At 58.3% G+C, this 12,741-nt stretch overlaps 1 protein-coding gene across 1 annotated transcript in view; it reads right to left on the reverse strand.

Annotated features, from left to right (window-relative positions):
• Positions 1-967: 967 nt before the first annotated feature.
• RFX2 (regulatory factor X2) overlaps positions 968-12,741 on the reverse strand; it is a 98,136-nt gene continuing 86,362 nt past the window's right edge. Inside the window, exons 11-18 of the mRNA XM_082622736.1 lie at positions 12,551-12,663; positions 12,074-12,228; positions 10,768-10,865; positions 9,692-9,841; positions 8,807-9,015; positions 4,250-4,403; positions 3,217-3,259; positions 968-2,724 (exon numbers count right to left, since the gene is read on the reverse strand). Coding sequence (XP_082478862.1) covers positions 2,609-2,724; positions 3,217-3,259; positions 4,250-4,403; positions 8,807-9,015; positions 9,692-9,841; positions 10,768-10,865; positions 12,074-12,228; positions 12,551-12,663 — 1,038 coding nt within the window. The 3' untranslated portion in view covers positions 968-2,608. The remainder of the gene's footprint in view (positions 2,725-3,216; positions 3,260-4,249; positions 4,404-8,806; positions 9,016-9,691; positions 9,842-10,767; positions 10,866-12,073; positions 12,229-12,550; positions 12,664-12,741) is intronic.

A 12,741-nucleotide genomic window follows, 5' to 3' on the forward strand; every position in this document is an offset into this window, starting at 1 on the left:
TCAGAGCCTGGCAGAGAAGTCGGCCTGGAATCAGGGCCTGGCCACCCGGCTGAGGGGAGGCTGCGTTTTTGCGTCCTGAGGGCTCCTCCCCAGGACTGGCCACAGTATTTGTGGGGCCCAGTGCAAAATTAAAGCATGGGCCCTTTGGTGGAAAGCTCTTAAGAATTTCAAGATGGTGGCAGCAGAGCCTTAAGCCAAGCACAGGCCCTGGAGTTCCCAGCCTGGGATAGCGATGGATGATTTTAGTGTCACCTGGGGTCCCCAGGGCCTCCACCCCGGACAGAGGGGCCTGGGCTGGGGCCAAGGCTGAGCATCTCTGGTGGCACACGGGGCACCAGCCTGGCCCCTGAGAACCAGCTTTTATGGGCGACTAACAGGGAACTGCGTCCACGTTTCTGGAACATCCTCCCACCTGTGGGCCCTTCCTGAGCGCATCGCTCTCCTCTGCAGGGTTTCTTCAAAGTCCTATAATCCCCTGTGTCACGGTCCCCCAGAGTGGGTGGTCACAACAGTATGGATGCCCGGCCCGCACCTTAAGCCCACGAACCAGGCTCTCTGGGGATGGGGCCCAGGAACTGGCGATTTCAGAAGAAGCTCACGCCCTGATTCTTAGGGGGTTCTGAAGTTCGGGCCCCACCGCTTTACCAGATAAACCCCGTAAACAACCAGTGGGCTGTGTCAGCGGCCGGAGCGTGGATTTATTCTGCGTCTGAACCAGTTTAGTCTGTTTACAAACAGTCTCGCCCATCCTGGGCTGAGAGTTGTTTTCTTGCCCTCTCTGGCCTTGCTAAATGCTCCTTGTGTAACATTCCCCAGAGAGCCGGAGGAAAGCACCGCAGCCCTCCCTTCCTGGGCTCGTGTGGCCCAGGTCTGGCCAGGCTGGCTGTGCCAGGGCCAGGGGAGTGTGGGAGGGAGGGCTGCGTCCTCCAAGGCCACTGGAGTGGGCGGCGGGACAAAGGCTGGAGTGTGGATTGTGACCCACAACGGGCACGTTCAGTGTGTTTATTGCAACGGGAAACGAGAACGGGCTCGGAAGGCTGGTGTCTTTACTGTCATTTATATTCCTCCTCGCAGAATCCGGCAAAGGACTAGACAGAGCATAAGGCAGAAATGTGGAAGAAAAGGCAGGCATCACAATCCAGGAGCCGTGAGCTTGAACGTCTCCCAGGAAAGGAGATGTAGCTTTAGAGACATTCCTTCTGTCTGAGTTCATCTGAGTCTGCAACTTTAAGACCACACGCACGTTGTGATCATGACGGGCTTTTGGTTTCTTAAAATGAGATTTCTCGTCCTTCCCTGCTGCTCTCCCCAGGCACCTGCGGGTGCCAGGGATGCACAGCGCTCCTGCTTGTCGAGAAGTAGGGTTTTTAAAGGCCTCGTGAGTTTACATTAGTACCTTCTGCATGAATGAGAAAACAACACGGGGGACTGAATATACTGCAATATACACATTCATAAGGAATGTTCTAATAACAGAGCACAAAACTATTTGTATGAACATATTTCCAAAAGGAGAAATTATTGCATTTGAGAAGCCGATGCTTCTTAGACCAGAGGTTTGTCTTTCTTCTTTGCAGCTGCTTCGGGAGCAGAACTCTGGCACAGGGCTTACTGGTGCAACATGTTACGAGGGACACAGATCCGGAGAGTTTCGAGGTCAGGGCTGGGACAGCCCTTGGGATTCGTTTGTCCCCAGAGAAGAGTTTGGACCCTGAGCAGTTCAAGATGGGACCTACCGGGGTCACAGTGCTCTGGGATCGCTACTTCAAAGGCAGACATTCTGGAAGGTTCTGTGGAGCGGGGCTCAGGCACGGCTGTTCGTGCACAGACCTGGCAGGATGGCTGCCCTCAGAAGGCGCAGCAGAGACCCTGACCTCCTGGCCCCCTTGGAACAAACTCATTCCAGACCTCACAGCTTAACTTGACGTTGGCTGTGAACCTAGACAGATCCCCAGTCCTTCTGGTTGCTGATCAAGCTTCTGGGTTTGATTTTGAAAGGCTCCACCATGTCTTGGCATGAGCGGGCCTGCTTCGGTGACTTGTTCTTTGAGCCATGTGGGGCCGTGGGCTGCGTGCTGTCCAGGGACGCAATTGGCGGTTGCTTCTGATCCCTTTGGGGTCTAGAGACGGGGCGCCTGGCAGCAGGCAGGGCAGGAGGCCACAGGGAGAGGACCGAGATGGCCTCTCCCCACCACAGGGCCTGAGGGGGGCTGCAGGGACATGGCCAGCTTGGCGCTGCCCAACAGCTGTGGGACATCCCTTCCTCCCCGGGACCCGCCAGAGTTTTTTCAAATCAGGGTGAAAATCGGAACCAGCTGGCAGGGGGAGATGCCCAAAGTGGAGGTAGCGACTCGCTCAGCACAGCCCCTTCCAGCTCTGGAGGCGGATGTTTGTGGTGGGGGAAAGAACATTCAGAAGAAGGAAAAGGGGTCTGGGCGCCCCATCTGAGCCTCGGCCGTGCGCGCAACGGTTTTCCTCTTGAGGGAGAGCGTGTCCTTTAAGGGCACCCTGGCCCGGGGGCCCCGGCACTCAGAGTAAAGGTCACTTCATCCAGGAGGCACTACCGCGGCGGAGCTCTGGGACCTGGAGCCGGGGCAGCGCGGCCCAGCTAGACGCCCTGCAGCGGGTGGTTGGGGTCGCTGCGCTCCCGCTTCACCAGGGGCTCGCCCCGGCCTCGGGCCTCTGAACGGGCCTCGCTGCCTCCACGGTCCTCGCTGAGGTCATCTGTGGAGGCGGGGTGGGGCGCGGGGCACATCTTCAGGGGGCACGAAGGGGCCAGGGCAGGGCACTGCCTCCGCCTGGGCCTGGGTTGACCCAGTCAACCTGGAGGCCTTCCTCCCCACGACCAATGCCCACGTGCCTGGGCCGTGCTGCCGGCAGCGTCGCCCTTGGCGGTTGGGCCCCCCCACCTCCGTGGGGCAGGGGATGGGCCCCCAGGCGGGGGCACTCTCTGGCCCGCCTGCCCTGCTCCCCCTCTGGACGTGGCCGCAGGAGGCCCTCACCCAGCCAGCCCCCGCCCCGGCACCAGTCCTGGCCGTGGCCCTGCCCTGAGGGGCCTGGTGTGCAGGGACCCAGGGAGCAGGACTAAACGTAATCCAGCAGGAGGGGCCCCTCTGCTCTGAGCCCCCAGTGGGCTGCTGTCCAGTGTCCCCGCCCCAGGGGCCGCCCTGATCGCCACCAGGCCCAGGACAGGAGGGAAAGCCCAGACACACCCACCTTTGTCGAGCAGTGTCAGCGACAGGGAGGCAAGATCGTTGAACTGAAAGAGAGAAGCCCGGAGTGAGGGCCCTCCGCAGAGCAGGTGCCGGGGAAGGTTAGCAATGTTCTCGTCCACAGAGGAATCGGGCTTTTGCTTTGTAAGTGAGAGGGCTTCTGCCGTGAGAAGCGGCCCTGAGGCTGCTGGGTGTCTGGGTGTGGCCCCTCTAACACTTTCCGGGGCCCTGCTGGGAGCCGCTGGAGGGCTGTGGCCTCTGAGTGGTCAGTGAAGGAAGAGCCGCTATTTATCACGGGCTTATCACGTACTAAAAGCTCTACAAGTGTCGCCTCATTTCTTCCTTGAAACAACCCTGTCATGACCCAGCAATTCTGCTCCTCGGGCTATACCCCAAAGAATGGAAACAGGTGTTCAAACAAAATGTGTACATGAATGCTCACAGCAGCACGATTCACACCAGCCAAAAGGTGGAAACAGCCCATCTATCAACAGATCAGCAAAGTGGTGCACATCTGTGCAATCAAACAGTATTTCGCCATAAGGACAGAAGCACCGACACTCGCTACCACGTGGACGGACCCTGAGAACACGATGCTCAGTGAGAGAAGCCAGACACAGAAGGACACACAGGGTGTGATTCCATTGATGGGAAACGTCCAGAACAGGCCGATCCACAGAGACAGAGAGTGGGTTCCTGGTTGCCAGGGGTTGGGGGGTTTACTGCCAAGGGGGTGGGGTTTTCTTTTGGGGTGATGGAATGTTCTGGAACAAGATAGGTGGTGGTTTCACAACGCTGTGAAGGTACTAAATGCCACTGAATTGTTTCCTCTGAGATGGTTAAAAAGGTAAATTTTACTTTCTGTGTATTTTACCACAATGAGGCAGAAATCCTGCCCGGGCCACGTAAGTAGGGGACGGAAGAGCCAGGGTCTGTCCTGTTTGGGCAGGCGAGCTTTTTCCCACCCGCCGCCTGCCCCCCCACGAGTGTGTTCTCTTGGGCCCCAAGGCCGGCCCTCTCATCCCGGGGGCGCTCACCTCTCCCATCACGGCAATGGGCGTCTCCCCAGTGGCCTCGGCGACGCGGTGCTCCACCAGGTAGAACATGTACTCGTCGTAGAGCAGCCGGATGAGGTGGAAGGAGCCAAAGCTGGCAGCGCTGCGCAGCGTGAGGTCGCGGATCACCATGGAGCTGAGGTGGCAGACACGGGCTGGCACCTCCGGGACGCCAGGCTCCCCTCCAGCCCCAAGCTGGCCTGTGAGGGGCCTGCCAGCCTCCCAGACCACCCCACGGCCTTTCCCATCCTCCCCATCCTTAGCCAGCAGTTGTAGGCGCCTAAAAACAAGATTCAAGTTCAGGGCACCTTTGCCTCTTTCATCCAAAGCAGGGGTTGGCAAACTGCGGCCCAAGCCAGACCAGATCCAGCCTGCCAGCCAGGAATGGTTTTTACAGCTTTGAATGGTTGGCAAAAAAAGTCAAAAGAACTGTATTTCACGACACATGGAAAGTACCTGAAATTCACACTGCAGCGTCCATTAATAAAGTTTTATTGGCTGTGCCTGTCGTTGATGTGCTGTGCGCCTGGAAAACTTTATCCCTCAAAAAGATCTACTATCTGATTCTTTCCAGAGAAAGCGAGCGCTGATCTAAAGGAGTTATTTAACGTGGTACCCGACCAAAAACCCTGGCCTATACGTGCACTGCCACGTGGCCCCAAACACCTGGACACTCCAGCTCAGAACTCACCTACTCTCAGTGACGTCTAATCGCTGTGGTAGCGAGAAAAGAAACAGGAAGGGATAAGACAGGAGAGGAACCACGGGGCGTCGCCCCGGGGTGGCCCTGCCGCCCTGGAGTCCAAGCATCCAGAACCTGGCGAGATCAGTCAGAGCACCCAAGCTGCAGCCATCAAATCATTTCCATCTGTGTAAAAACACCTCTCCCCCGGCTCCTGTCCGGGGAGTCTGTTAACGACTTTGGCTTTCAAAGCAATGTTGGCTCAAATAACCTTTTTATTTATTTATTTATTTTTGGCTGCGTTGGGTCTTCGTTGCAGTCGGTGCTCAGGCTTCTCACTGAGGTGGCGCCTCTTGCTGCGGAGCACAGGCTGTAGGCGCGCGGGCTCAGTAGTTGTGGCTCGCAGGCTCTGGAGAGCGGGCTCAGTAGTTGTGGCGCACGGGCTTCGTTGCTCCGCGGCATGTGGGATCTTCCCGGAGCAGGACTTGAACCCGTGTCCCCTGCATTGGCAGGTGGATTCTTAACCGCTGCGCCACCAGGGAGGTCCCTCAAAGAATCTTTTGAAAATTTAACGAGCCTCAGTTTATCTTTTAACAGGTTGAAACTGCTGCTGCTTGCGTGTTAGCAATGGGGCATGTGGGCAAGTCAGCAAAGACAGGCGACAACAAATCAGTTTACTTGATTCTTCTTGCATCTTCCCAGGCCAGTGTGCAGACACGCTCTGACGGCACTTTGGTTCAGCAGTGGCAAAGGAGAGCTGGCTCCAGCCGGCTGTGGCTTCGAGATGCCCTGGAAGGGCAACCAAGGAGGGGACCCGGGTGGTGCCTGCCTGTGTCCAAATGAGCACGTTAGGAAGCAAAGGTCACCTGAAGAACGTTCACAAAGAATGAACACAAAGGCCGCGTAAGTGGGCACAGGGAACAGGCTCGGGGTTTGGGATGTGTTTTCTGCTCAGAAGCTCCTTTGGCTCTGTATGGCTGACCCCCTAAAGGTAAGCGAGTGAACACAGACCACGGGTCCCTGGGAAGGGGCCCCTCACCCCCTCCCACCCTCCCTTCCCCACGTCTGGAAGCGGTGCTTGGTTTTCATGCTGCTGCCGATAACACAGGCCTGGAACGAAGCTGCTTGCATTTCAAAGTGTTAAAATGTGGTCTGTGCTGCTGCTGCTCTAACAGGAGACCCCCAGGCCCGAATGCGTCGAGTCACCCTCCCTCTCTGTGCCCACCCAGAGGGGTACCCGGCACCCTTCCCTGAAGGACCCCCTGGATCGGGCACTGGTACTCAGCACCCCCCAAGCCTCAGTGTCTGGTTTGAAGCTTTGGCTCGAGAGGCTTTTCTGAACCGTCTCCATGGCCACCTTGGTATGTTTTGGGTTCTCCAAACGGGCTTGCGACTTTCTGCAGTGGGAACATCAGTGAAACTCCACTGGGAGAAGCTGGACTCGAGCCCAGCCGTCAGCTCACCCAGCCCCTGCCCACCGCTGTCCATTTGCTGGTGGACGCTACAGAGACAAGTCCCTTAAACTCAACAAGCTGGAGTCAGGTGGAGCCTCCGTCGTTACAGAGAAAAGCAGCCCCCGCGCACGGAGGGCACAGCCACTTTCAAGCCTCGGCTGGGTTCTCATCTCTGCAGTCTAAGTCACGGGGTCACCCTGCCAGTCCCGATTCCTCAGGTCACGACTTCCGGCCACGGGGGCGGGGGCTGAGTCCCCACCGGCTTTCTCCGCAGCCACCGACTCCGACTCCGTTCCTCCCCCATCACCCCAGTGTTGCTTTATCGCACTTTTTGACGAAATCCTGTTCCCTCTTTGGTGATGGGGTGTAGTCCACAGCTGAGCCACGTGGTCAATCAGGCTTACAATCCCTTTCTTGTTCATTCATCACTCAACATTCGGACGCTGAGAAGCGGCAGTGAACAAGGGCGACGTCCCGGCTCTTGAGGAGACACGGGTGATTGTCGAGGAGACAGGCAACGGACAAGCAAACAGAGAACGGGGTGACAGGCAATGGAAGAAAAGCCAGGCGCAGGGGACAGAGGTCGAGAAGGGGAACGCTATTTCACTCGGGAGGTCTACAGGCTTCTCTGAGGATGATCGGGCCACAGGGCTCCCTGGGGAAGGAGGCTCCAGGCAGGGGAGGGCAGTGCAGAGGCCCTGAGGCCAGCAGGCCAGGGCAGAGCATGAGGACGGCGCTGGGGACAGGGAGTGACTGGGCCAGCAGCTGGCCGAGGGGTCAGGAAACTCTCCGTTAAGAGCCAGACGGTTGTCTTCTGCTCGTCACTGCTCAACGCTGCTAAGGATCTGTACACGAATGGGCCTGGCCTCATGCCAATAACATTTATCTGCACAGCCAGGTGGACAGCGACCTGAGCCCTGGGCCACAGCTGGCTGGCGGGCTGTCCTGCACGGCCTGCAGGCAGACAACAGCTGATTGCCTCCGTTTAACAAAACGCTCCACTTCCACGTGTTTATCGCTGATTGGGACCGGAACTCCGCCGCAGGGCTTCTCTGGGTGAGCACAGCCCACGTTTTCCGGGCCGGGCAGGGTTCCCCGCTCCCGTTCGCCCAGGTGAGAAGTGCAGTGTGGGAACAGCTTTCCCTCGGCATCCTGACTACACGGCTCCCCTGCCTCCTGGGCCCTGCATGGCCGCACCCAAGTCTGATGCTGCTCTGGTTCCTGGCCTGCAGTGTGACCTGCTGTTTTCTCCCTGGAAGCCTTTATGATCTTCTCTTATCCTAGGTGTCTGAATGTCACAGTGAGGCTTGGAAGCTCATCCACTGGGCGGGGAACCCGGCAGCTCGCGGAAACTTGAGCCCTTAGTTATTATTTTCTTTCCCTCCGTTTTCTCTCTCTTAAAAAAAAAAAATTCCTATCAGCTGGATAGTAAACTGCCGGGATTGATCCTTTCATGTCTTTTTCTTTCTCTCTTGGTTTTCTTTCATGGGTTCTCTTTCTCACGTTCTTTTTTCTTTCTCCATATGTTTTTCTCTCTCATGTTTACTTTCTGTGATGGTTAGTCTTCCGTGTCAGTGATGGGCAGTGATTCAGTGAAACATTAGTCTAGGCGTCGCCATGGTTCCCGTCCACCATCCCTCGACTTGAGGTGGAGAAGCTCAGCCTCCACACTGGGGGTGGGCCTCACCTAGTCAGCAGAGGGGCCTTGGGAGCAAAACTGAGGTTTCCCGGAGGAGGAAGGGGTCCCCGCCTGCGGACAGCAGCATCTGCTCCCCGGCTTGAGCGTCCAGCCCGCCAGTCCCTGCTACGGACTTCGGACGTGCTGGCCCCGCGATCACGCCTGCCCGTTCCCTGAAATAAATCTCCTTACATTCACACACACACACACACACACACCTAATTCACTATAATACAGTTACACATCGTTTTAAAACATGTCCACCTAACCCTCGCCCAGGACCATCCTGTGGGGAGTCGACGCCCGTCCCTGCCCCCGGCTTGCACTTGGCAGTGAGGGGATAAAGGCTCACGTCGCATCCTGTTTTCATCCTGTTGCTGTCCTAGCTGGCCCCTCGCACGGCGATTCCCCACCTGGTTCTTATTTCCCATCTGCCACCACCTGCGCTCCTGTTCTCTCTAGATGCTTCCTTTACCTCACTCCGTGGGGATGCTCTGGGGGCAGAAACAAAGGCTCGTGCTTGAGCTGCCGTGTCTCTCCAGCAGGTGGGCCGGAGATGACGGTTTCTGTCTGCAGAAGCCTTTGTAACCCAGTTTTAGGCCCCAGGGGGCTCTGGGCCTGCCCCGGGAGCCCCCAGGAGTGAGGCCCACAGGCTGGTCTGCGTCTCTGGGCCTTGGCCTCCCTCCCAGGCCTGGAGCTCTCTGGGAGATCGAGGGCACACCTACCTGTAGAAGGACCATTTCAGCAGGAACTGCCGCGCAGCCTTCGGGAAACTGGGGCTGCCCGCGTGCTGCTTCAGGACCTGCGTGACTACGTTGTCCAGCCAGCTGGCCCACTGGTCCAGGGAGCTCTGCTGCTGCAGGGTCAGCTTGAAGTCCTGCTCCAGCCGCTGCACCACGGCCTCCTCGCACTGGCACACCCAAGAGGCCTGCTCCTGTAGGGCGCGGGCAGGCGAGGGCTGGGTCAGGACGGAGGGACAGCGATGTCTCCCGGGTGCGGCCCTAGGCCGGACACACACAAGCACAGACACCTGCTGCTCTTGACCTTTTCCAACTGCGAGCTCGGCACCCGCTTCATGGGGCAGAGACGGATGACCATCCAGAGGGAACCTGCCCGGTTTCCAAGGGCCTAAATCCAGGCTCCCTGCATCCTCGGCCCAGGCTGTACCACATCTTCGCGTTGTGTTATTTCTAAGTGGCCACTCCTCTGTGTGTGTGTTTTTGTTTATTTGGTGGATAAACTCAGGGCCTACACTAGACGTAAACAAAGCAGCAGGACTCCCCTGATGGCAGCTGCGCTTTCCTAAGCCCAGAGGAGAGAGCCGTGAACATGGCAGTGGGAAGGCAAATTTTTAATGAAAATGGACCAAGGTGTCGTCCCAGAGCCTGGAGGCCAGGGGGACGATCACGCAGTGGAGCCCGGGGGTCCCTGATGACTGTGGGCGCTTCAACCCCGACCCTTTTCATGCAACAGAAAGGTGAGCCGGGCCCGGGTGTGGGGCCGGTTTTGCGGTAGGCTGAGTTTGGTGGGTCTGCGCATTTTTCTAGCGGGTGGAAGCCGGGTCCGCACGCCCTGGTCCCAGGCCGCGGGGAGGTGCGCAGGAGAGTCACCTGCACGTTGGCGAAGTCCACGCGGTTGAGGTCGCTGAGCATCTGGCTGATCTGCGCCGTGTTCTGCAGCACTGCCCGGGCTGCCTGCGCCAGGTGGTTGAGTGACGTGTAGCGCCGCAGGGTCTGCGCGAAGGCGCCGACCACGCCGACCTGGGGCCCAGGAAGGTGTGAGGCTAAGTCTGTCTCCCTTCTCAGGGGCACGGCGGCGGAGGGACCAAGAGAGAGCTGTTCTGGCAGGGGAGAGGGACCCGCCCTCCGGACAGTCTCAGAGACCCCAAAATGGAGAATCAGACGGGCGTCACCAACGCATGGAGTGGCATCTACAACAGACGCCACAGCACAGGTGAGATGGAATTCAGGACAGCATGGCCAGGCCCTGGCTTCTAGGATTCCTCTGGCTCTCTGGGAGGGACGGTAAAAATACCGATTCCCAGGCACCACTGGATCAGACGTTGTGGGGTGTGGCCTGGAAATCTGCAGTTCTGAACAGCTACCCAGGCGATTCCTAAGCATCCCGATGTTTTAGACTCATTGGCCTAACCAGTCAACTCCAGCTTGTGGGGAGCAGGCAGGCGGGATGCCCAGATCTGGCCCTGCCTGTCTGAGGCCGTAAGAATGCTCTCGAGAAGGGAATGGGATCACCTCTTTTCCACAAGTAGGCCTCATGGCCATGTTTTACATTCTGATCTGTGGTCGAGACGCGAGCAGTAAGGGTGACCACAAGGAGATTAAATCCCCCTCCTATGATGAGCAGAGCAACACTCGATCTGCTCTGAATCAACCCAAAAGTATCACAGCAAAGACATCTGCTGTCGGGCGCTCCCAGCCAGCACCTGTCCTCCACCAGCAGCAGCCCTGGGCCTTCCTGGAAGGACCACTTACCCTCAGGACACACAGCAGCAGCCCCCTTTCTCTGGGGCCCAGCGGTCCTCAAGTTCCCTGGGGGCAGAGGGACAGGAGCCCCCTCCTTTCACAGCACAGCGGGGCCCGAGGGGGCCCCAGGCTGTAGCCTCTGCCCTCCCCTCCCCCACCCCCCAGCGTGGTCTGGAGACCCAGACCCCAACCCCGACTGTTACCTTGGTCTGGATGACCTGCTGTGGGAAATCACTCATGGCGTTCGTCAACCAGCCTTCCAAGCTCTTGGCAAAATTGCGGATGGCCTGTGTCAGAGTACCTGGGGGACACGAGTATTAACTGTGAGAAAGGCAGTCTTGCCTGTCAGAATCAGATCACGCGTAAGAGATGCACAGGCTGTGGAAATGACCACCCACTGAGAACAAGCAACACAGAGGAGAAGAGATGGTGAGAATTTAGGGCACTTAGTGACGGAGGAATTAGGGCCAGCGCCGTTGATCTCTGCTCATCTACCCGTCTATGCTGGCAGTTCTCACCTGGGGTGATCCTGACCCCAGGGGACACTGGACCATGTTTGGGGACATCATGGTTGTCACACTGGGGCGGCTCCTGGCATAGAGGGGATGGGGCCACAGTGCCCAGGATCGCCCCCCGGAGACGGACCCACGCCGATGTCACTGGGTTGAGTGGAGGGGGGGAGACCCTGATACACACACATGCATGTAAACATATTCTACCAACTTCCAAATTTATTCTGAGATGGCTTGCAATAAGAAATACATTTTTCTGAAAAAAGAAAACCATCCCTAGTGTTATAAAAGGAAATACTCCCCAATCTCAAACCTTAATACACAGAGACTCTAAAAGCTGTGCTTTTACACTGAACAGTTTCCAGGCAGGCAAGGCCAAAGGAGAACTGCAACGGTTTTGCTGTTTCCCATTTTCTGGCAAAAAAAAAGCAGCAGACCAGGTCATCAAAAAGACGGAGGTTCCCCAGTGCTAACAGGCACGGATGTTTACAGGCAGCCATTCGGGAAGAGGGAGGCTCAGCACCCGGCCTCCTCGCCCTCGCGGGGTCTGGACTCGTGCCCTCAGGGTCCTGGGGGCCCGAGGGACAGCCCCTATGTAGGGGGCCTGCAGGCGGGCGCCCCCTGGTGGCGGGTGTTGTCACCACCTCCGGAGGCCACAAGGGCGGGTGGGGGCAGAGGCCTTGGGAGGGTCCCCACGGCCCGCATCAGCCCCAGACGGGTGTAGCCATCAAGGGCCACCATCTCCTTTTCTCTCCCTTCCTCAGTCAAGGCCGCTGGGATCTGGAGAAAGTCTGAAGAGTCCACCCCTTCATGCGGCAGACTCACAGTGCTGGGAGGAAGCCGAGCTCAGCGTCAGATCAGCTGGGGAAGCGGGTTAGAACCCGACTCAGCCCGCCCCCCCCCCCCCCCCGAGGCTGTCCCGCGACCTCGGTTGGCCTCCGCTCTGGGAGTCTCCTCTGGGGAGGTTGCGGGCAGGGGTGTGGGGAGGGGCGCTTACTGGGCACAGGCCGCAGCACGTCTGGGATGAGGATCTCCACCAGCGCCTGGTACAGGATGTGGTCGCAGGTCCTCATCCACCTGAGCACGGGGTCGCACTTGCACAGAGATACCAGCTTGTCCTTGGGGAGGACGGCGCCCTCCGGCTCCTCGTCACTGCGGGGAACGGGGTCACGGGGGACACAGGTGAGCCGTCAGCCCGGGGCCTGCCCTCGCGGGATGAGCCGAGTGAGGCTGCAGGACCACCTGGTGCAGGCAAGCTCCCTGCCCCGTGGTCACCCCTGAGATCCTCGCCGAACAAAGGCACACGCCATACGAGTCGCACACCAAGTCAGGGGAAAGACCACACGTGCGTGAGGGGGTCTGAGCGCGGATTCTTGGAAAGCTGGTGCATTTGTGGGTGTCAGCAGGAGACGGTCTGCAGGGCAAACCCAGGCCCCGTGAAACTGAGGCCTGTCTGGGGGCTGACGGGCAGTACCTGGCAGGTAGAGAAGCAGGGCCGTCGCTGGAGGAGGCTTTAGAATTCCAGAAGGAAAGCCACAGCTTCTCAACGTAGTGGAACTGGAGGTTCATCACGACATCTAAAGTGGCCTAGGAATAAACACGGCTGGATAAACACTCCGCTGTACTCACACCATATGTCTGCCATCAGAATGGGCCAAGCAAGGG

The sequence above is a fragment of the Mesoplodon mirus genome (assembly GCF_964341445.2).
Source record: "Mesoplodon mirus genome assembly, chromosome: 5".
Lineage (NCBI taxonomy): Eukaryota > Metazoa > Chordata > Mammalia > Artiodactyla > Ziphiidae > Mesoplodon > Mesoplodon mirus.